Source organism: Eurosta solidaginis, chromosome 2 (genome assembly GCF_040869045.1).
Source record: "Eurosta solidaginis isolate ZX-2024a chromosome 2, ASM4086904v1, whole genome shotgun sequence".
NCBI classification, from domain to species: domain Eukaryota; kingdom Metazoa; phylum Arthropoda; class Insecta; order Diptera; family Tephritidae; genus Eurosta; species Eurosta solidaginis.
Window position 1 is genome coordinate 56,367,151 of NC_090320.1, and position 24,738 is coordinate 56,391,888.

Here is a 24,738-nt window from a genome sequence, read left to right on the forward strand (position 1 = left end):
GATCTAGGGAGTGGGAGGGCGGTATGGCCTATATGGTATCATGTGGTCATGCCAAATCGTTCCAGAGATGGTCGGGATAGTACCTCAATGATGGTTTCTGTGAGAACTCACCGTATCTGCATCCGGCAAAGGACCATCCACAGCGATGGCACTCCCCAAGGCTTTCCGGGAGTGTCCTTACTGCTACATTACGATGTTGGACCCACAGAGGGCTACTTTTATAAGTCGCCAGAGAGGTGTTCTGTGATGAAAACGTTATGGATCGGCTCCCCGATTTCGGGGTTATTTACTGTTTTTTTGTATTCATCTTTCGAAATACGTGATTTGATACCACCTTTGATTATTTTTGATAAAAAAAATTAGGTGGTGTAACGTCATGTAAAACGTGACCACTTATTTTCAGAAGCGTTGAATGAAAACCCGACAAAATGCGTTCCGAAAATACGCATTCCGCTACATTGTACTTCGACCTTAATAGGTATTCGAAAAGCAACACTGGGTTTAACTAATTTATATAGTTTGGTAGCACTATAATCTTCGTTCAGTTTTATCGAGCATTTTTTCAAAATTTCATTCAACGTTTTGTATGGGATTCCATTGTGATTTATTCAGCGTGTATAGAATTGCAAATCAAGCATATATATTTAAATTTATTTAATATCGCAATAATAACACAACGTAGCGTGTTCAAGTGGTATAAGCTTATCTGGAAGAGATATTTCGTAACGAAAACCCTGGAAGATTACGCGCCTTGTCTGCTGTTGTTCAACAAAATATAACTTGGATGTTTGTTGCTCTTTTTCAATTTTCCTGAATACAAATGTCTGGATTGGAAAAATTTCAAGCAAATAAAGCTTGGCGTGCAAAAGTCAAGAAATTACTTGTCATGCAACGGTAAATGCTTATAAATATATCATTAAAATTGGATGCTTGTTTATGATGAGCCATTCGAGTGAGCATGGAGATGGATGTTTTAAATACTGTAGAGTAAATTGGCTTACTATATAAGAATTTGAAATTTTTCCAAATCTTTGACTAAAAAGTAGCTACTAGCTTGTAGAACTTTATTACTTTACTTTTAAAAAGATAAATCACTTTAGCATGGTAATATATTTCTATTAATAAAAATTCATACAAACAATATTTTCAACATTTTTTTCTCGATTTACGAACATATTTAGAAAGGCTACAACGCCTGCTAAAGAGCCGGTATCTTGCCAACGCTTTAGCTTGGATTTAGAGGAGGATCTACAAACTTTGCTAGAAGCACGCGTAGCTCCTCGTGTAGCGAATATGGATCAACACGAAAGTAACGTTGCTGTTAGCGGAAATGCAATGAACAAAATATTTGAAATGGAGGATGATGAAAATAAATTCAACAATGCAAACACTATAAAGAGGATTCCTTATAATTTTTCAACGAAGGAATCTTGTTACGAAACTATATTCGAATGCCAACAGCAACGTACGTCTGATGAAAGTTTTATGGCTTTGGAAAAAATGTGTGATAAAACAGCATCCGATCCTGATAGCACATTATTTAAGTACATACATAGCGAGAACAAGGATATGGTTATAGAAGATGTTAAAAAGCGCAGCGCCGATGGAAACTATTTTAAAACCCCTTGTAAACAAGGTAAGTGAATATACAACATATTGAAAGTTGATAAGATTGCGTAGTTTAAATTTAATAATATAATTTTAGAACTACAAGAAATAGATGAAGAAGCACAATCATTGCAACGTCTATTGCATGACTTATGTGTACAAGAGCAGCATCAATTGGATAATGAAACTCCTTTAAAAAGTATTGATGTAACACTCCTAGAAGATATTGAAGCGCCATCTAAAATGTGGGACTCCACAATAGTGGGCGATACCACTTTACAAACTTCACCTGTGAAAATGGTGGGACTTCTCAGACCATCTACTATACTAGAAGACAATTGCGAAGATCAGTCTAATAGTTCTTTGGGTGGTGATGATCTATCATCACACATAAGCTTTCAAAGCGCTCAAAAATGCCGTGAAACTTCAACGACAACAAGCTGTTATGAAACAGCACATGACACCACAGGCGCAAGTGCACCAAGGAAAGTTTCACATTATACCCAGAGCAGGTCTGCCGGAGAATCGCATGAACTGGAAGAAAGTATAATATTGATAAACTTAGATAACACACTAGAGCCGCCAGCAAATGAGCATGCAACTGTGACTGAACTTATCACCAATGATAATAAAAATATGCATGGCAGTGAAAAACTATCTTCCAGCGCGTCCTTTGATGATTCTTTAGGAGTAATTGAGTTGTCGGATGATGAGTCAGATGAAACGGGCGGAAATTTAAACAAAAGTGTCTTTATTAAAGAGGAGAAAGAACAACAACAGAAGGAAATTGCAATAGAGCCAATAGTGCGAAATGCGGAAATCATGCTCAGTAATTACCAGAACAAAAGTTCTATTGAATTTGAAGAATCATTTGAAAATGATAAAGAAAATCGTAGTTTGTTCAATGAGAGTACCGAAAAATCATTGCACTTCAATGATACCATGGAAGAAGTTGAGTACATGATGAAAAAAGGTATGCAGTATATGCAAGCCGCTGAACCTACAACAAAACTGGGTAATCTATCGCCAATCGTAAACGAAGCTCAAATGGTGATGAAACCATTGCAGGAACGTGAAAAAACATTTACGTATTCGCCGAAAAAAGCAAAAAGCAACTGTGGCTCGCCAGCTAAAAAGTTTATCAATCGGAAACCTACAGCTGTTGTCACAGGCACAAAAGGTATGCAGTCAAGAGTTTTTATTTTTATTATCATTTGTTGTTGGAATAATCCTCAAGACCTTGTGAACTCATATCATACATTAAAGATGGTGATGTTGTAGCTATAAAAACACTCGAAGGTTTTAGGGAGTGTTAACGATGTAGATGGTCCTTTTTCGGATATAGATGCACAATTATCCCCAGTGCGTTAGGGGGCTTAGAATATAGTCGCGGCAGGTGTGCCTGTTGGAGGAGGCGACTAAAATACCAAATTGATTCAAGGGGTTGCCAGCGCAATATATAGATACTTCAACCCAATTGTCAAGTTCCCCTTAGCATGGTGCATCCTGTTTCTTTAACAGCTGGACCTTTGGCGACCTCGGCGAACACCAATGACGCAGTGGACTGTTTCTAGCAAAATTTTGGCGGCATAGAGGTAAATGAAAAGGCACAAAATGTCTGGCGGCCCTAGCAGAAACCGCAAAATTTAGTTGACTGATTAGGTACGGGGGGTGTCAATGACGCCCAAGAACTTCGTGAAGAGTGCGTATCGCTAAAACAAAAACGACATTAAAGAATTAGCCCCAACTCGGGTAACAATTTAATATGAACATATTGAACCCTCCACGAGTAGAACCTGCGGTCGCCAGAACCTCAACTGCTAAAGGTACAGGATTCGTCACGGGTAGGTGAGGTTGGCAATCACAACCCCTTGAATCATTTTGGTCGGCAGGTATGCCGCGGATATATTCTTGGCATTTGTTTTTGATGGCTTTTAAGCTGGTTAACTAGCTTAGATCTGTGTTGTAACTAATTACTAATAGTTGATTTAGAAGATTTTTGCTTAATGTAGTAACACTTATAAAATTTGATTTCATTTTCTTAATTTTTTTTTTGTAGCTAAAACTCCATTCTCATCACCAAAGCGTACACCACTAACAAGTACACAGAAAACGAATCGTTTTGTAATGTCTATGAAACCAGTGCCCAAATTGGAGTTATTTAAGAAACCTCAAACTGCTATGCCAACACGTCTCAAAGAAAATACCGGACCTAAACAATTTTCGCATATCGTAAGCCCGGTTGGTGCATACATGAAAAATACAGCAACTACGCCGCTCATGTCAAATCTTAAGCAACGACCAGAACGTCCAGATGTCCGCAATGCTACTGTTTTTCGTGAACTAGAACAAGAATCGCGAACTTATCAGCCTAAATTCGCTTTAACAGGCAATACGATAACAAAAACATCCAGCTTGCCAAAGAAGGCATATATTTCTTCTGAATTCAAGCATGTAAGTAAATGTAATTACTATATAAATTCTCTAAGCAATGAAACCTAGGTATATAGTGGTAGAGTTTAGATTTTCTAAGTTGAATTATGTTGTTGTTGTAACGATAAGGTTACTCCCCGAATCTTTGGGGAGTGTTATCGATGTGATGGTCCTTTGCCAGATACAGATCCGGTACGCTCCGGTAACACAGCACCATTAAGGTGCTACCCCGACCATTTCGGGAACGTATTATATGGCCACATTAAACCTTCACCTTAATTTTAATCGCCTCTTACGACAGGCATACCTACCGCGGGTATATTCTGACCCCCTAACCCGCTGGGGACTTGGATTATGTCGAGACCATTTCTTACATCTTTGGAATAAAATCTCCAGAGCCTCCCGACTTCTTTCAAGTATTTATTAAGATATTTTAATTAGTAATGATTACCTTGATTCAAATATTATTGCTGGATTATTTTTTAGATCATTTCGCCATTTCTGGTTTATTTAGAAATGTATGCGCTTTATTTCATATGCATATGTCTTATATTAATTAAGAAAAAAAACATTTTAAAATGGTAAATTGAAATAGTTCCCTGCGAAATATCGTATACTTCCCCAGCTGGTTAGGGGGTCAGAATGGCGACCCCAAGCTCCCCATGGAACTTGGGGTGGGGGAAGGGGGATGGCCTGAAGGTTTAATGTGGCCATATAAATCGTTCCCGAGATGGTCGGGCTAACACCTTAATGGTGCTGTGTTATCGGAGCGTACCGTATCTGTATCTGGCAAAGGACCATCACATCGATAACACTCCCCAAAGCCTTCGGGAAGTAACCTTATCGCTACAACAACAAATATCGTATAGCTCCTCCCAAAAACTGCGTAGTAAATAAATTTCATAATTATTACAGATTGTTGATGAACGTACACCAGTTACCATTCCAGGTGGTAAAAGCATACAAAAATATCTCGAAAATGCAATGCTGCCTACTGTTGTACGGCATGAAGGTAAATTGAAAATGACCGGGAAGGACGGCAATCGTAAAACAGTATCTAATAAAACAAGCTTTGGTGGTAATACGACGCAACGCAACAATGGCAGTTTGGCCGATTTATCATTAATGTCAGGAGACATATCTGTATACACCATGAAAGATGCTCGTAAATTTTAAAATTTATATTAAATATATGTAATTAGCTTATACTTAAACTTTATTATCGTCAGCAGTTTAATGCAGATTATATAATCTGTTTTACATTTTTATTACTAAATGTTTTTCAAATCTTTCAATGGATTTGCTTGTATATAAATTATATCTACATGTGGACATACAAATCATAAACTGTTAAAGCTATTTTATGAATGCAGCATTATCGCAGATTCGGTATTATTTTCTATAAAATTTCAAGGCTTTTTGTAAAATATGTAAGCATGTTTACATTTTACACCCTCTTCTCTGGCTCACTTTTCCAAGCACGATTTACTTTTGATTCAGAGCTACGGCCCAATTCGCTGCATATATAGCGTCCGACAGCTATAAGTTTCTCCAAGTCTATACCAGTTTCTACGCCCATTCCATGTAACATATAAACTACGTCTTCTGTTGCGACGTTGCCAGAAGCCCCTCGCGCATATGGGCAGCCACCAAGTCCTGATACAGATGAATCCACCACTGCTATACCTGAAAAAATCAATATTATAGTTGTATGATATTAAAATAGTACTACATTTACTAATAATTTGCTTAACTAACCATATTCCAAAGAGGCAAGAATATTCGCCAACGCCTGCCCATATGTATCATGACAATGTACAGCAAGTTTCTCCGGTGGCACCACTTTCACAACTTCATCCAACATACGACGCATTGAACCAGGCGTTCCCACACCAATAGTATCACCCAAAGATATTTCATAACATCCCATATTTATAAGTGATTCCGCCACTTTGGCTACAACTCTTGGCTTAACTGCTCCCTCATAGGGACATCCAACGACAGTAGATACATAACCACGAACTTTTAGGCCAGCTTTTTGTGCTGCGTCTAGAACAGGTTGGAAACGCTTTATACTCTCATCTGCTGTACAATTTATATTTTTCATGGAGAAGGAATCTGAAGCGGCTGCGAACACAGCAACTTCCGTAGCACCAGCGGCAAGCGCGCTTTCAAAACCTTTCAAATTTGGAGTTAGCACTGGATAATTAACGCCATGCTTCTTTTTTATCCCTAACAATACTTCTGTGTTGTCGCCCATTTGTGGTACCCATTTTGGACTAACAAATGATGTGACTTCAATTGTTTGTAGTCCTGTTTCAGACAATTGATTGACTAGTGAGATTTTAGTAGCGGCAGAGAGTATCTTCGACTCATTTTGCAGACCATCGCGTGGTCCCACCTCAACAATACGCACATCTGCAGCAGATTTAGTATGCTAACATGTAAAACAGGTAGTGTTCATGCATTTTAGTTAAAGTATACTTATCACTTACTGTTGAAAAAGAGCCGAGTACGATTTTTCGGCTTAAACGTAGCAGTGCAGCTAGAGTAAGCATCTGCACAAGTATTTTATATTTTTTTTATCAACGCAGAAAGGTGTTCTGCGCAAAAATACTATGGATCCCACCCCCGGTTTCGGAGGTACCCGCGGGTCTTTTTCGGTTTTTCGTTAATATCTTTTGAACGTGTTAATATTTTTATTTTCCGCCTTCGGATTATTAATACTGTTGTCAAGACGCGTATTAGCAGTCGACCCCTCAACTAGACTATTACCTTTGACGTCTATGCAGAAGATATCACACTTACGGCTGAATTCTGTAACTCAGTCTCATCTCAAGTCTCTAAATTTGAGATTTTCCTTCACAGCCTGATTCTAATGTGGTAACAACTTTCTTCACCATGGCAACTTTCTTCATGTGGCAACTTTTGTACCCTTTTGGTATTCTGCCCACGAAAGTAGCCGGATAATTGTTACCCACCAAAATAGATGGTAACATAGATGTAACCACACCAAACAGCTGTTGAAAGCGCAAAACAGAATTGTGAAAATTGAACGTCAACAATAAAATATATATATTTATAACAAAATGTCGAGTTTATTATTATTGCTACTCATTGAAGACGAAGAGGATGAAATTTTGGAGAGAAGGCACAATTTGAGGAGCCTTCGGGACAATAGTGATCCCATGAACCTTCCCTCTGGTACATTCAAGCATCATTTTCGTTTGCCCAAGGAAGCGTGTAAGTTGCTCATAAAAGATTTGATGCCAAAGGATGACCAAGCCACTTCGCTTCCATTTGGCGTGCGATTTTTTTGTTGCCTCACTTTTTTGGCGCATGGTTCCTACCAAAAATGTGTTGCTAACAGTATGTATGCTGCACTCAGTCAGCCATCTGCTTCACGAGCAATCAGGTACTTAGCGAACTTGATTGTCAGAGAAAAATCGTCCGAAGTAAGTTTTCCGACCACAAATGAGGAGCAATTGGCTATAAAAGCAAGGTAAGGGTGAACGTGCATCTTAACATACAGCATGCACTCATATTATTTGTTTTTACTTGTCTAGGTTCTACACAAAGTTCGGATTGAAAGGTGTTATTGGTGCAATCGATTGCACGCATGTGGCGCTCATTTGTCCACAAAAAAATGATCCGTCAAGACCTTGTAGTCTGTACATGAACCGGAAAGGATACTACAGCGTTAATGTTGAAGCTGTTTGCGACGAAAATTTGAGGTTTTTGTCAGTTGATGCTACTTTTCCTGGGTCATGCCATGATTCAGGTATATGGACAACTTCAAATGTGCGTGCATTTATGAGCGACCAGAGAGGAAGTTTGCTTATAGGTGGTCAGGGATATCCACTAGAACCGTGGCTGATTACACCCTTAGCTGAACCAGCAACTCCTCGGGAGGAAAAGTTTTACAAAGTGCACTGCACGAAATGTAATTGAGAGAGGATTCGGTTGTGTTAAATCACGATTTCGATGCTTGGCGCAACATCACACTTTTCATTATAGCCCTGAAACGGTTACGAAAATTGTAAACGCCTGTTTTATTTTACATAATATTATGAGGAAACGTTGGCCGTGTGATGAAGTGGAATTTGAAAATTATGAAGTTGGCGAAGAAAGTATTGGTTCAGCAAATGCGACCAACAGTAGTCTTCACCGGGAGGGCGAAAGGGTTCGGCAGCAATTGATAAACTATTTATCCTAATACTTCATAGCGATTTCCTAATTTAAGAGCTGTTTATTTTGAACTATTTATTAATGTTTATATTTTCATAAAATTATATACTCTCCTGGACAAAAGTCATCGTCACTCAAATTTTTTACTAAGTTTGGCTGGACCTAAATTATTTTCGCTAAATTAAAAAAAAATATCATAGCACCCACAATCCAGATGAAAACTTAAAACTTTTTAGGAAATTCGGGAAAATTCGCGAATTTTTATGCAAATTTTCAACTCTTCAGTAGGAATGTTTAGAATTTTTCTCAGTATGAAGTTTTGTAGCCTATTAAATTTTAGGATTATAATGTCTTAATCTTAATGCGGTAGAAGGAATTCCTGATTTTTGAGAACTTTTTTATAGTGTTTGGACGTTTCTTTAATATAAAAAAATTAATTTTTATGGAAATACGGTCTGAAATAATAAAAATAATTATCAAAGGGTTATTTTAGAGTATTGATATTAACACATTATTATCCTAAAATTCAATAGTCTACAAAACTTCATACTGAGAAAAATTCTAAACATTCCTACTGAAGAGTTGAAAATTTGCATAAAAATTCGCGAATTTTCCCGAATTTCCTAAAAAGTTTTAAGTTTTTATCTGGATTGTGGGTGTTTGATAAATTTTTTTTTTAATTTAGCGAAAATAATTTAGGGCCAGTCAAACTTAGTAAAAAATTTTAGTGACGATGACTATTGTCCATGTGTATTTTTTTTAAATATTTAAAAAAAATTATAATGAAGTCATATTTTCTGTTTACATTCAGCAACGAACACGAAAATAGCAGTGGCATTTTTTTTTTAATAAAATTTAATTTAAGAAAAAACTTTTTGTGAGTTTTGTCAATCCTGAAACCGTTTTCGAAAAAAATACTAAATTCGAGAAATATTTACGAAAATTTCGAATGCAGTTTTGTTGTCACAAGTACACGTTATAACTCTCGAAAATTTGAAAAAAAATGGCAGTTGCAATTATTATAAAATTTTTGAGAGCTATAACGTGTACTTGGGGCAACAAAACTGCAGTCGAAATTTTCGTAAATATTTCTCGAATTTAGTATTTTTTTCGAAAACGGTTTCAGGATTGACAAAACTCACAAAAAGGTTTTATAAAAGCTTTTTCTCAGATTATCTTAAATAAAAAGAACTTCATTCCTGAAATTAGCTATAAATAGTCACGGAACTTTTTATTTGGAGTACTTTGAATTTTCTGAGTTCGCAGTTCTATAGCCCACAAAATTATAGGAATGACAAAAAAGAGGTTTTAGGTTTCTCAAAATTCGCATTGATTTTTCAGAATTTTTCTTCTGAATGGTGTTTCTTAAATTTATTGGGCTTCAAAACTACAAACTCAGGAGGTTCAAAGAACTATAAATAAAAATTTCGGTAAAATTTTCTCGAATTTTCCATTTTTTCCATTCTTTCGCTGACAATTTTTAGAAAATTTCCTGAATGAAAGTCCTTTTATGTTCGTAGGCGTACATTTGTTTTCCTATAAATAAAATAGATTAATAAAAAATATAGACAAAAATTTAAGTTCACTCAACTATTTATTATTTATTAATTTGTTATAATTATTTATGTTTACTACTATGTAACACAGCTGCGAATACGAAAGTAGCAGTGGAAATGTTTGGCGAATTTCATCAATGAAATTTTGTCTTGTTTTATTTTTATATCTAATTTAAGAAAAAAATGCATGAATTGTGTAACTGAAACTATACATTTCATCGTTTTTGAAAAAATTCTAGGAAATTTCGTGAATATTTTAATTTTTTCTTCAGGGTTCTCTTTTGAGCAAGCAGTTTTATAGTCAAATCAGTTTTGGTATAACAAGGTACAAGTCATAAATCTCTTAAAATTTGCATTGATTTTTGAAAGTTTTTTGAGCCTACAACAAAAACAAATTATAGGCTCAAAAAACTTTCAAAAGTCAATGCAAATTTTAAAAGATTTATAACTTGTACCTTGTTATAACAAAACTGATTTGACTATAAAAATGCTTGCTCAAAAGAGAACTCTGAATAAAAAATTCAAAATTTTCACGAAATTTCCTAGAATTTTTTCAAAAACGTTTTTGAGATGAAATGTATAGTTTCAGTTGCACAATTCATGCATTTTTTTCTTAAATTAGATATCAAAAATAAAACATGAAAAAATTTCATTGATGAAATTTGCCAAAAATTGCCATTGTTATCTTCCGAAATGCTTGCTTAGAAACTAAAATAAGCTAAAATAAATAATAATAAAAAATTCATATTTTTGTTTAAGTTATCTAATAATGTTTATTAAAAACTTTCTATTCGAGCTCTAGGCTATACAAATATTGGTATAAAAATTCAAAGAATGGCTTTGATGTTATACAATATTTATTCAATTTATTCTGGTCGAGAATAAATGGAATAAATATTGTATAACATCAAAGCCATTCTTTGAATTTTTATACCAATATTTGTGTGGCCTAGAGCTCGAATAAAAAGTTTGTAATAAACAAGAATTTCAAGGCGTACAAGGAAACAGTTATCTAATTATATGTAAATCATCACATTCAGTTTTGGTTACTTAAAACTAATATGCGAAAAGAAAATAAAAAATATTTCATATTTTAACATTGGTATTACTTAAATTTCATCACATTCCATATTGCTTATTAAAAGCTAAACTAAATTCATGGAAATAAAATAAAAAATAATTCATATTTGTACTATATTTTGAAAAAAACAAAGGTATTCACACAAGAACCTTTTTGCAGTTTTAACCTAGTTTTGTTTAATGAATTTTCTTTCGCTATTTTTTTATAAAACATGTACAAATATGTATTAAAATTAATATATACTAAAGTTTAAAATTTTATCCGCAATTCACGAAATTTGGAATTAAAAAATTCGTGTCTTCAGAAAAAATTGGAAAAATTTCCACCAAAACGTTTTAAAATTTGTCAGAGTATGCAGTTTTGTAGGTCATTGAAATGTAGTACAAAGATGTTTTAATCTTTATCCTTTAAAATAATTTCGTGATTTTTTAGTATCTTTTTTCAGATGAGTTGAGCAGTTCCACTCATCTGAGAAAAAAATACTAAAAAATCTCGAAATTGTTTTAGAGGATAAAGATTAAAACTTCTTTCTACTAAATTTCAATGACCTACAAAACTGAATACTCAGACAAATTTTAAAACGTTTTGGTAGAAATTTTTCAAATTTTTTCTGAAGACACGAAATTTTTAATTCCAAATTTCGCGAATTTCGGATAAAAATTTGAACTTTGGTATATATTAATTTTAATACATATTTGTACATGTTTTATAAAAAAAATAGCGAAAAAAATTCATTAAACAAAACTAGGTTAAAACTGCAAAAAGGTTCTTGTATGAATACTTAAGCACGTTTGTGTAAATTAATCCCGGCGTTGCATTGCAATCAGCTCTTGGATAGCCCCAGCCAACGATGTTAGCCCATTCCCTAGGGATTGCGCTAGTCGTGCCTGCTCTTCTCGTCTCTCTCTCTCATGTCCTGTTGCACAGTGTTCAAAATCTCATCCCGTACATCTCTCTTCCATTTGCGTTCTCTCGGCTGCGAAACTTGTCTGGGAAAAGCAGAGTAGGGAGTAGCATTGCCCGAGGCAGCACGGCTGGAGGAAGCAAGATTAGAAGTTCCCGACTCTAAGGAAGCTTCGCTGTTGGGCACTGGATTGGTAGTGGCAGGAGATGAGGAGGCACGGTTGGTGGGCATATCATTGGGAGTAGTAGGGAATTAGGAGGCGCGACTTTTGAAAACACTGCTGGTGCGCACAGGATTGGGAGTGACAGGAAATAAGGTACAGCTACTGGGCACAGGATTTGTAGGAGCAGGACTTAGGGGAGCATGGCTTGGTGACTCACACATCACTATGCAAAAGTTTGAAATTTCTGCCGCATCTTCATCACCAATCAACTCCTCGAGATCAGTACAGCTCGGTCCCCCCTCCGGTGCTGGCGAATTGTTTTCGGCATTACTCTCGTTCTGTAGTAAAAAATAAAATTTATTTCATAAATATTTTTGGTAATAATACTACTATCTATACCAATGCAATATTTCTATATACCTATTACAAATTGGTAGGCATGCGTTGCCCCTGCTATGCATACGTATTTGCTTACATCATGTACCTTCTCAAAATAAATTACAATGTACCGATGTATATGTGTACATATGCATTTCATGGGAGACAATGCAATCCATCAATAATAGAAATATTACACATGTTGAAAGCACTTTATTTACATACGTCAAATCTAAGCCTCGAGTTTGAGTGACCCTCTACAGCAGCAACTCCAAAAGTCTCCAACGCTTGCTGCTCGAAATCCGTCAGCTCAGCCACAGGATTTACTCCTCCACCAGTTCGTCGTCGCCCACTAATGAGCTAACGAGCCCGAGCACGCAACTGCTTCCGCCAGTTTCGCAAACTCTGAAAATATACAACGTTTGATATATAGGTATATGTATCTACGATCCAACTACTGCTTTTGTGGTCAGTGCAAAATTTTAACAACAAACAAGCCTTGATGCATATGGTTTATTTAAAACAAGGAGCATAATAGTTTGTTGTTCAATTTGGCGCTTTCCACAAAAATACTACAAATGCCGCAGGCAATATTAAATCAGTCGGAAAAAACTCCGGAACTCCGCAAATAGTAGTTCGCAGAGATTTAGAACTCTCATAAATACTATTTAACACAATTTAGCGGAGTACGTATACATATATTAATTATTTAAATTTCTTTACCTCTCGCCAAGCGTCAGGAGTCCTTGCTGGCCCGGCCATTGAATTCAAATTTGTGGAAATCTCTTTCCACAAATCTTGAATTTGGTTCGGCGATTTGGGGCAGTTTTTTACCTGCATTAGTTCGGGGTGGTCTTTGCAAAATGCGATATACCATCGCAGCTGGGCTTGTGTAGTGCGTGCATACTTCCTATAATTATATGCATTTATTAATTTACGGAGAACTTTCAAAAATATTCACAGAATTTACTTACTTGTTCATCTCCATTTTGCTGCTTTTATTCTTTGTTTACACACATATATGTATGTATTCTATTTTAAATTTCACCACAGACACTGGTGAGTTTTTCGGTGATGACAGCGTTACCACTTTGGCCAGAATCGCGAATAAAAGAACTGGTAACGATTTTCGGTTACATAATGTTATGGATACTATTTTACCGGTAACGCTAAGAATCGGCCCGTTATTAGTGTTAAATATAAACAAATCTAAGTAAAACTAACATTTCGATTAAATTAATTAGTCAATTATTGTAACGCATTTAACTCGCAGTGAAAACCATATATTCTTTTGAAATTTCAGTAAATCGGACCTATGATATAATAGTTAACATTATTTAATGTATAGGGCTTATCCTACATGTCTGGCGTTCCAGGTTCTGTGACCCAAATGGACTGGTTGCATCGGGAGTTCATATTTACAAAACCTGTTTTTAGTGACAACTTTTGAATGGGAAATAATATTTACCCTCCGCCTTCGAACTAATAATACTTACACTAAAACAAGTACTTTTATCCTTTTTCCCATAATTTTTGAACGCTGTTCTACAGTTGTAGGTCAAACTAAAGTTTACAAAAATTTTTGGTACGTATTTCGTTTTGGATGGCACATTTTTTGTTCTGGCACCCGCTTCAGCTGGCGCGAGGGATTTATCTGTGATTGTTGCCAGCAACAACTAGAAGATAAATCCCTCGTGAGAGCGAAAATGTGAGAGCGTAAACAAAATATTCGTATCAATCTAATCTATGGTATTCAGTAAACGAAAGTCACAAAAACAATTCACCATATCGACGAAATTCACCAAAATGACAATTTACTCATACATTGAACAAATAATATCCCAGTCAGCATTTAGGTGATTAGGTTTTGAATTTCCCTACATATCAATACGATTTGACTACTCTTACTGACTAAATAATGAGTTATCATACAATCGAACAAAGGAAATAATCAAATATGAATACTTTTGATGATCAAAAATTCAATATAGCTTTTCAATCAAATTTTGGAATCATATTTGAATCAAACGTATTTACTTTAGGTGATCAAAAATTTTTAATCATTTTTCATTCAGCTTTCTGAATCTTTTCTGACTATCTTGGTTGACTCAATAATGAATTTTATACTTGTTAAAATTTTACTTTTCATTGAAGATCTTATTTTTTTCACATACTCACATTTTTTCAATCATGAAGTTCAGAAAAAATATATTAAAACTTTATTCTTCAAGACAAGAAATAATGTAAATGCTGCTCCTAAGAAAAGATGTCCCAAACCATTTCTCCACCTTCGGCTTCCCAGAAAATACAAATTAGACAATACAAAGGTTGTGAACCCCAGGTAAGTGAAACTCTCTTGACATATGTATGTACCTGGATATGGCTTCAACATCCCGTACCATATCGTATTTCAAGATGTTGACGATCATAGTTGATGCTGGATGTTGTAGTCGAGGTGTATATCGGTCAAGTTTGTTTACGATTGACCTGTGGTTCAAATAGCTCACTTCCGCATTCTTTCTTCCCCTGATGAAATAAGATTATTATGTAGTATCTCATTTTGAATGAGATATGAAGAATAAATTCATCGTAATCGCATTCAAAATTGATTCAAAAATCTCAACCAAATCGATTGAAATATGTTCACGAATATGATTAGAAAATGACTGTGACAATCATTCAAATATTACTCTAAAACAATTAAAGCTCAATTTTACAATGATATCAAATATGAACAAAAAGCGTTTCGAAATATGAATCATAAATGGTTATTCAAGAATAATCACATTTGTGGTACATTTTTCTCCCAACGATACGTTAATTTTCGATCAGAAAATGTTTTTAAATTTGAACGTTTTTAATCATCTTGGGGTATGATATTTGAATATTTTTTGATCAAAATTTTCAAAAAATGCTGGCTGGGATAGCATTTCATTTTGTCCACGTATCGTTGTGTAGTATTGTGGCTGAGCTTGCTAAGACGCCGATCACAATTTTTATAGAAAATCCCAAAGTGTGTAGGTTCGAATCGCAGCGGCACCACATAGAGTTCGATGTTTTTTTTAAGTATTTTCTGTTTTTTAATTTTTTCTATACTTATTTTAATTTTAGGAATAAAAAAAATATATTTAAAGTGTTTTTCGCAAATAATTTTCATACTTTTTCTGAAATTTTCACGTTTGTGATCTGCCCCGGCCCAGCTCACAAATTAGTGATTGCTTTTGTGAGGCTGGAGACGCGAGACAGCTTACAGAATGGCAAATTGTCTCAAAAGTGATTTTCACCCCAATTAGTCTCTAATAGTCGAGACGGCTTACTGAATTCAGCTGTAAGTTATCATTCACAATGGTCGACCCCTCAACTAGACTATTACTATTATTATTTTTGACATGGTGGCTTCACTACCCTACAAGAAACGCTGATAGTTTTACCAATACACTCACACTTGTAATTGACAATGCTGATCCTGCGATGACGTAAACATTGATCTCAAATTTATGTATGTAAGGACTGAAACTGGGAAGGCTTCGGACACCTGGTACAGAACAAAAGAACATACAGCAGATACCATAATGCATGTGAGACAGATACATAATTCTCAACGGAATTTTATGTATGCGAGAACAGATTATCCGATTTAATCATGTTGTCACTACTGACTGTCATATGACAATCAAATGATTATCACGGTTGTTTTGTTATTTTTTAAATTCCGCCATTTTCAACCGACGAAAACCATATAAAAAATAAGTTTAAAAAATGAAAAAGAGAGCATTTCAAAGCTCCATGCTAAAAGAAAAAAAAAAATCGAAAATAATATTAAAAAATACCAAAAGCTGGCGGAATGTATGGGGCGCACTCAAAAAATTGATACGCGAAAAATAATAGTGGTTAGTGGTGATTCATTTTTAAATGTGTTTCCGCATGATGAAAGCGCTCTTCTGTTGTTTTGTTTTTTTCTGAATTTAAATTGAACATTTTGAACTCGAATTCTTATAAAACTATTTATTTTAAACAAATAAGAAACACGTATGCTTTTATCACGTACAAAATTAAAAACGTAATGAAATAAAGTAAATAAAAAGCAAAAAGCATTGTTTCATTTTTGGCGGAATATAACAATGGTCATTTATGATAGTATAACAGCCAAACCTGATATCTACAGTAAACAATCATTTATGACACTTTTTGATAGTTAGAGTGTCAGCACTGATCCAGGAAAAGGAATGAGAGTGAGCAGTACGGCTATATACTTAATCAGTAGGCCATGTTGGTGTATAAGAAGAAGACAAAAACTCACACGTACACAGTTGTTTACATCACATTTGTGCAAGCCCCCTTAAGTTTGTGATAGAAAGTTTGTATGAGGCGCTGATCGTTAGGTTGACATTGCTGACAATCAGATAATAGTCATATGATAGTCAGTGTTCTTGTAGGGTAAGCATACACTTTTCTGGCATCACTGCAATTATAATAAACATCGATGATAAAAAACATCGGAAGAAAAACAGCGATACATCGAACTTTTCCGATGTTTTTTCAGTAGAATTAAATCTTGGAAAAACTACGCCTCTCTAGTGGGTGGGTGATATTTATAGTCACCCCATCTTACATCAGTTTTCAACAACTTAACAAAAATAAAATAATTAATAAAAAAATTTTTAGTTAAACGGTTTTATTGAAAACAATGCTTACATGAAGTAATAATAACACTAAAAGCTAGAAAATAATTAGGTAGGTCCTAGATACTACCCTGCAAAAATTGTTGCATTACGTGTTCCATTTTCTTCATTTTGGAGTACTCTAACAATACTCTTTTGCAAGTCAACGACTGTGATCACGACACGCATGGCGCAACGATACAAGGTGGCAGCATGGAACAGCTGATTACAAACTTTTTTTATTTGATTTGATACATCAACTTCCGGCGCAGTACGATTTTGACATTTGTCCATCGAATTTACAAAAACAAAGTACATGGAATTTGTATTTATGTTTGTAGGTATGTCACCATGCTGCCACCTGTATCATTCCGCTATGACGACACGATGACGATCGAACAGAGTTGCCAAAAGTAAAATATTGCATGCAAATAACTGATAATAAAATTTTACTTTTACAACTCTGATAAAATGCAACAGCGCACTGGTTTTATATGTACATAGTCCAAGAGGATAAATACAATAAGAGCCTTCACTCGTTATTTTGTTGCGAGTATCTCGCTGGAAATTGAAAAAATTGATGCCGAATGTTTTCTGAGAGGGACATTTTTAATTGTCTCGCATTAATCCATGCCCCTTCAAAAAACGCGAGTACTCTATAAATAATGTAAGGAATACTCCTTTGGGAGTATTGGACTGCTCCAAATCTAATCTGTATTCATACAAAAAATGTACTCCAATTAACATTGCGATGTCCTAGGAGAGGATTAGGTGATCCCACTCTCGCTTTGTTTGTGAGTATTCCATAGAGTAAATACGTGAGAGTACTTTACAAAATACTTTCACTGTAGTACTCCATGGAGCACCCACAGAGGATCATATGCCAAAGTACTAAAGAGTCATTGTGTCGGAAAGAATTATCGAAGTGAATTTAATTTAAAATGAAAGTAAATGAAGAGGGGCAATACAACTTTTATATTTTATACTACGAATATTCTTATGTTATTTAGCATTTGCGTGAATAAAGAAACTAATATTTCTCTATACTATGTACACATAAAACCAGTGCGCTGTTGCATTTTATCAGAGTTGCCAAAGTAAAATTTTATTATCTGTTATTTGCATGCAATATTTTACTTTTGGCAACTCTGTTCGATCGTCATCGTGTCGTGATCACTGTCGTTAAAAAACGAGCAATGATCGGCTGATGGTGGTCCGCAAACGCATTGCAAAGGAGTATTGCTAGAGTACTCCAACATGAAGAAAATGGAACACGTAATCCAACAATTTTTGCATGGTAGTCATCACACTCCTCATCAATCTAGGGCGTTGATCAGACAATTAAATAAAAGCGTTGGCCGCGTCAAATTTCTAAAAATGTGAGGCGTAGTATAACTGATTAAGGTTCAGTTGGCCTTACTTATGACTATCAATAGAAATTTGACGCGTCCAACGCTTTTATTGAATTGTCTGATCAAATCCCTAGATTTCTCATTCTATTTCCTTCATTTAGTGACTTATTATTACACAGACTCTTTCCTGAAAATTTTTTACAATCTAAGTCCTTCCAAAGACTTTACTCGACTCTGCGCCACGTATGCTTGTCCCTCCTCGAACTCCAAAATATTTTGATGTTACTTCTACCGGAATATATGTAATATTTGTTCCAAATATGGACCAAATCGGACCACAAATACGATTTTTTTAATATCTCGATAATTGCGCCACCTAACGCCGATTTTTTTCATAGGTCGCTTTCTATTCATTCATGTATTATATGAAAAAAATTGGACCACAAATACGATTTTTTGAAATATTTCGATCCATGCGTCACCTATCGGAGTTTTTTTCCTCATTATTGCATTGTCATCGGGAACAGAACTATATTCCAAGTTTCAAGATTGTAGCTTATCGCGAAGATACTTAAATTTCAATTTAAAATTCGTGACAGCCAGCCTGTCAAGTCAAGCTAAAGCTGGAGACATTGGTGATTTATCGGTAACCGTATCGGTAACCTTTTAACAGCTGATTCGACCAACCTTATGAGAATCAATGCAATCGATTATTGGTGCCGCTAAGGTCGTAACCGTATCGTAGCCAACCAATTGGGTTTTGGTTTACCGTCGTAACGATAAACAGCTGATTACGTTAGGGATACGGATACAGCGATACGACATACGGCACCAATGACTCCGGCTTTAATAAAACCGTTTAAACAAGAATGGCGTCAATAAAGGCAACTTTAGAGATGTGGATGTTCAAAACATCGTCAAAGTTGACATCGATGTATCGGCAATTTTTCGATATTGAGTAATTTTGAAACATCGATGTTAAACATCGGATTTTCATCCGATACTATCGATTTTTTAAAAACACCGATGTATCGTTTTGCATCCCTAGGTTCTCTGCAAGGATAATTTAATTACAATTACGTGTTAAAAGATATCTTTGTAAAATGTTTCCAATTAAACACGGTGTTATATACAGAACACCAGAACATCATCAGCCACCAGATGATAATAGCCTCGCAGGAAATACAAATTATCCAAACCTAAATTCGCGTGATTATGCTAAGCGGCCACTCAATCGCCACATACGCATGCACCAAGCTTGGGAATGTTTATCACTGAACACCGAACACCAAGCAGTTATAGCAACTAATAAACTATCGGGGCGTGAATGGGCAGGTTCTATCTGGGGATTTGAAAATATTGGTGATGGGACAATGATTAAGCCAGCAAAGGCTTGTTACAAACTGCAGTGTCAAACTTTAATTTCGTGTTTGCAATTTGTTGCTAATAATATTGTAAGTTCGCTGACACTATATTAGATAAATTTTTACATAGCCATATTATTATGTTTCAGTTTCTTGTGGCGATGCGATCAGGGCGTGTCCAAGTTTGGTCTACAAGGTCTGAAGTGCGCAATCCGCAAACACCATATTGCATGTTTCTGATAGGTGAAAAATGTGAACATATGCGTCCAATCACATGTATGAGTTTAGCCACAAATATTGATCATGCGGTTACCGGCAGTAAAGATGGAACTCTTAAGGTTAGTGTACACATAATATAAAATTAATATTCGTCTGCATAAGCGCAGTATCCAGATGATAAGGAAACGCTCAAGAACATTGTGTATTTTCCTCTTGAAAATATGCTATTCCCTTATTATTCATTTTCTATAAAAAATGTCTTCCCAGGTCGTGCTGCAAGTATTTCTTGAGCTTTTCTTTGACGAAGAAATGTCTAAGAAGTCCGTGCCATTTCATATGGTGCATACAAAACCCATCTCGAAGGAAATTTTGTAAAGCAAATGAATGAAAGAGAAAATACATATTATAAAATACGAAAAAAAAAAAACATTAAATTTGGCTTACAAGGGAAAATAAAAAAAATCTTAGTTTTTTTATGAGCACTGTGTCCCAGCTTTAGAGTGTAAACCTGCTAACATACCAAAATTTTACACGGCCGCAAAAAAACATTTTATTTTTTCATTGAATTCAGTAAGAGCAAACTAACACATCACTTCCACACAATTTTTAGCGCTAGTGAAAAATTTCTTAATTGGTAATTTTTCACTGGTGTTGTTTTTTGGGCTAAAAGTCTATAACAGGATTCGACTGCTAATATGCGTCCAAAAATACTTCTAAAATTTTAATGCTTTGCCAGGGGTGTGAATCCAGGGCATACGGTGTGGTAGGCGACCATCACACCACGGTGGCCGCCGATGCTCATATAAGGGTTGTAAAAAATGCATTTGACGGGCCCTTACATATGGGTTCAACATTTGTTTCTGCTCAGAATCCCTCTGAGGGAGCGGCCAACTCCCTCCCACGTGGGGCTTTCTGCCACCTTTACGAAACCCTTAGCTGCTCCGAAATAGGCTACAGTCACGCCAGTAAATATGCTGATCGGAATCACATGGCATTCCAACAGCATATTCAATAGAAATAAGTGATATAATAATGGCGGCCACCGTGGTGTGATGGTAGCGTACTCCGCCTATCACACCGTATGCCCTGGGTTCAACTCCCGGGCAAAGCAACATCAAAATTTTAGAAATAAGATTTTTCAATTAGAAGAAATTTTTCTAAGGGGAGTCGCCCCTCGGCAGTGTCTGGCAAGCGCTCCGATTGTATTTCTGCCATGAAAAGCTCTCAGTGAAAACTCGTCTGCCTTGCAGATGCCGTTCGGAGTCGGCATAAAACATGTAGGTCCCGTCCGGCCAATTTGTAGGGAAAAATCAAGAGGAGCACGACGCAAATTGTAAGAGAAGCTCGGCCTTAGATCTCTTCGGAGGTTATCGCGCCTTACATTTATTTTTTTTATTTTAATAATGAATTGTACTTAGTAGTTTAAGTTTTAGGCCTAAACAGCCGTAATAATAAAAAAAATTAAATAAATTAAAAATCATCCACAGTATTTCTGTGTAGCAGCCCTTGGCAGAGCTTGATTAAAATAACTCTAAACCAATCCAGCGCAGACTACGCGATTCATAGTATTTCCGCTAGAACATCGTGTCAAGTCTTCCAACCATCGGTATTAAAACTGTGGAAATCTCATAAATTTCGTATGGGTCCGTATTCGAAAAAACATTATTAGTCCGTACATTGTTAGGAAAAAACGCAAATAGCCACTTCCTAATTTAAATCTACTTTCCTAAAGTTTTTCATTGAAAAGGATGAGGGATGATCAGAAAACTTCATAGCACTACCTCCGCGCTAAATGTCATTAGCACCCAGATAAATTGCGGTTTGAATCAATATCCCCACCATAGAACAGTACTCGTAGCGTTAGACCTATCAAAAGCTTTTGATACGGTCAACCATGGCTCGTTACTGCAAGACCTGGAAGGGTCTACCCTTCCCCCATGTCTTAAAAGGTGGACCGCAAATTATCTGGGTGGTAGGCAGGCATCGGTGCAATTCAGAAACGAAACATCAAAACAAAGGAGAATTAAACAAGGGGTGCCACAGGGTGGTGTCCTATCCCCGCTTTTGTTTAATTTCTACATATCTAAGCTACCTTCACCACCGGAAGGAGTCACAATCATTTCCTACGCCGATGACTGCACAATAATGGCCACAGGCCCAGGCCCAAAGATCGATGATCTATGCAATAAAATAAACGGCTATCTCCCTGATCTCTCCAGTTTTTTCGCCTCGCGAAACCTGGCATTGTCACCGACTAAATCTTCCGCGACCTTATTTACAACATGGACGCCCCAAATGTCGACCATATTGAACATCCACGTCGATGGCACTACGCTACCGACTGTCCTACACCCCAAAATCTTGGGTGTAACGTTTGATCAGGATCTACATTTTGGTGCGCACGCAACCGCAATTGTTCCAAGAATTCAGAGCCGTAATAAAATCTTCAAATCCCTTGCTGGCAGTACCTGGGGAAAAGATAAAGAAACGCTCTTGACCACATACAAAGCAATTAGCCAGCCGATTACGTGCTACGCGTCACCCATATGGTCGCCAAGCCTAAAAACCACCCACTGGAAGAAACTACAGGCCTGCCAAAATACTGCTCTCAGAATCGCCACGGGCTGTCTTCTTATATCCCCAGAACACCATCTGCATAATGAGGCGAGAATACTCCCCATCAGGGAGAGAAATGAGATGCTGACCAAACAGTTTCTGTTGAATACCCAGAAACCTGGGCATCCCAACAGACATCTGATTGACGAACCAGCACCGCCTAGGGGCCTAAGGAGTCATTTCCGTAAGCATTTTGAGGAAATACGGCACCTGAGAACCCAGCCGTATGAAGCGGAAAAACACAAGCAGGTCCTTGGTGAACTCCATAGACAGGCGTCGGACCTTTATGTCGGGAATTGCCCGGTGAATCCAGTACTTGAAGAAAAATATCCAGAACTCGCAGAAGAGGAACGCATACTCCCCAGGGAAACGCGTGTCACTCTTGCTCAACTTCGTTCTGGATACTGTAACAGGTTAAACTCTTACCTATCCAGAATCAACCCCGACATACAAAATGTATGCCCTGCTTGCAATGTGTCCCCAGATGACACCAACCATCTCTTTAATTGTAATGTGGAACCAACGCCTCTAACACCCCTTTCCTTATGGTCCACCCCTGTTGAAACGGCAAGTTTCCTTGGACTCCCGTTAGAGGATATTGATGACAATTTGTGATCGGTCGCGGCTATTAGGTGGGGCGAGCATTGCTACAACAACAACAACAACAATGTATAAAGTTTCTACAGATTTACATATGATTACTTTCATTTGCGTGCAGCTTATGGATAAACTTTTTATCCTTTTCTTCAGTCGAAGGGTGGTTTTGCAAACAGATCGACGCTATGATTTTTCTAAAATATGTAAGAACGTAACTGGAACGATATCTACAATTTTATTATTTCGTAAGGTTTGGGACATGGGATGTGCTGATCTGTTTTCCATACATACTTTTCGGTATGCTCATACAGACGTTGTTTCCGATGTAGCAACGTCTAACAAAGACGCTTCAGTTTTTGCAACCTGCTCATTGGATTATAGTGCTTTACTATGGGATATCAGACAAACCCGACCAGCGATAGGTATACAATATCTTACACATGCTATTCAATTAATTACAATATATTAATTTTAGCTCTGTGCGATAATTACCCGGCACGATTTAAAAGTTTGTCATGGCCCTGTGAAAATCAAGCGACGAACGAAAACTTCATATATTTAGCGGACGAATGTGGATTTGTGCATTCAATTGATACACGTGTGCCAAGGCATTTTGTACAAAGTAACAAATGTTTGAATAGGCCGGTTCATAAAATCACACCTACAAAGTAAGGTTTAATGCTTTGGTATACAATTTAAAAATATTAATTTCTGATCTATTTTTCTTAGCAATAAATTAGCTATTATAGGAGACACAAATATGGTTAAAGTAATCGATGCGAATGATTTTGCAACCATTTATACAAATGTTGATTCAGAGCATTTTGTGCGAGATGCTGTTTGGCGAGACGATTTAGAGCTGCTAACTGTGGGTTATGAGGGTAAACTACGAATACATAAATTACATTAAACAAAGAAAGTGTTATTAGGAATTAGTTAATTTAGGTTTCTTATAATTTTTTGTTTAAGCAATTACCCACTTAGCATTAATCAGTTTTGTTAAAGTAAATATCTACAATAATTGACGATTTAATCTAAATATTAACGACAAAAACATCCACTTTTGTGCATATAACTATAGTATATATATAGCTATAGCATCATGGAATATTTCCACATACGCAGGTAATATACTGTAACGAATTTACTTGCAAATCCTCTTATTTGCCCTTTTGCTAGGTTCGTATCGCTAAACTGTTGAATAAATAACTCCAATATTGAACAATGGAAAAATGGCCTTTATTATAGTACTTCACAATAACACTCAAACTGTGCAACGAATAGCTTAATAACCAAACTGATAGCTCAAATGAAACTCCACTAATCAAAATAATACTCCTATTGCTCGCTAGATATCGTCTTAGTCGTAACTGCTGATCAACTCAAATCAAACTGAATTACTTCTTACTCGCCTGCATCGCTTTTATAGTTTACGCTGCATACTTCTAGGCTCTTCGATTTCCAGAAGTTACTAGTTGTTTCGGCTACAAAATCGCCAGCCACAACTACGTGCACAAATTATTGCTCTCTCTTGTGACAACTCAGATAAGGTATATGCATGTGTTTGTAGTTTACAGTCTCCCGCACACACATAAGCGTATAAGAAAATTCATCGGTG

General features: G+C 36.2%; 3 protein-coding genes and 1 long non-coding RNA gene across 6 annotated transcripts; 2 read left to right on the forward strand and 2 right to left on the reverse strand.

Annotated features, from left to right (window-relative positions):
* Nucleotides 1-510: 510 nt before the first annotated feature.
* Nucleotides 511-5,449, forward strand: sip2 (septin interacting protein 2). 2 transcript variants are annotated; one of them, XM_067765378.1, is made up of 5 exons: nucleotides 511-894; nucleotides 1,182-1,636; nucleotides 1,706-2,788; nucleotides 3,668-4,062; nucleotides 4,957-5,449. In XM_067765378.1, the coding sequence occupies exons 1-5, from the start codon at nucleotides 821-823 to the stop codon at nucleotides 5,215-5,217; spliced, it is 2,268 nt and encodes a 755-aa protein (XP_067621479.1). In that variant the 5' UTR covers nucleotides 511-820; the 3' UTR covers nucleotides 5,218-5,449. The 2 variants fall into 2 exon arrangements, with proteins under 2 accessions (XP_067621479.1, XP_067621480.1); XM_067765379.1 differs by having other exon boundaries at nucleotides 512-786; nucleotides 4,957-5,448.
* On the reverse strand, nucleotides 5,358-6,859 carry Hmgcl (hydroxymethylglutaryl-CoA lyase). The gene is made up of 3 exons (XM_067765381.1): nucleotides 6,537-6,859; nucleotides 5,800-6,478; nucleotides 5,358-5,727 (listed from the first exon to the last, which is right to left on the reverse strand). The coding sequence occupies exons 1-3, from the start codon at nucleotides 6,597-6,599 to the stop codon at nucleotides 5,489-5,491; spliced, it is 981 nt and encodes a 326-aa protein (XP_067621482.1). The 5' UTR covers nucleotides 6,600-6,859; the 3' UTR covers nucleotides 5,358-5,488.
* A 4,258-nt stretch (nucleotides 6,860-11,117) lies between these two features.
* On the reverse strand, nucleotides 11,118-13,437 carry LOC137242138 (uncharacterized). The gene is made up of 4 exons (XR_010950088.1): nucleotides 13,286-13,437; nucleotides 13,035-13,221; nucleotides 12,537-12,716; nucleotides 11,118-12,271 (listed from the first exon to the last, which is right to left on the reverse strand). It is a non-coding gene; the product is annotated as an uncharacterized lncRNA (long non-coding RNA).
* Nucleotides 13,438-19,340: 5,903 nt separating this feature from the next.
* vls (valois) lies at nucleotides 19,341-24,145 on the forward strand. Of its 2 annotated transcripts, none has more exons than XM_067765389.1 (5): nucleotides 19,341-19,778; nucleotides 19,838-20,026; nucleotides 23,242-23,542; nucleotides 23,596-23,788; nucleotides 23,850-24,145. In XM_067765389.1, the coding sequence occupies exons 1-5, from the start codon at nucleotides 19,428-19,430 to the stop codon at nucleotides 24,028-24,030; spliced, it is 1,215 nt and encodes a 404-aa protein (XP_067621490.1). In that variant the 5' UTR covers nucleotides 19,341-19,427; the 3' UTR covers nucleotides 24,031-24,145. The 2 variants fall into 2 exon arrangements, with proteins under 2 accessions (XP_067621490.1, XP_067621491.1); XM_067765390.1 differs by having other exon boundaries at nucleotides 23,371-23,542.
* The last annotated feature ends 593 nt before the right edge of the window (nucleotides 24,146-24,738 follow it).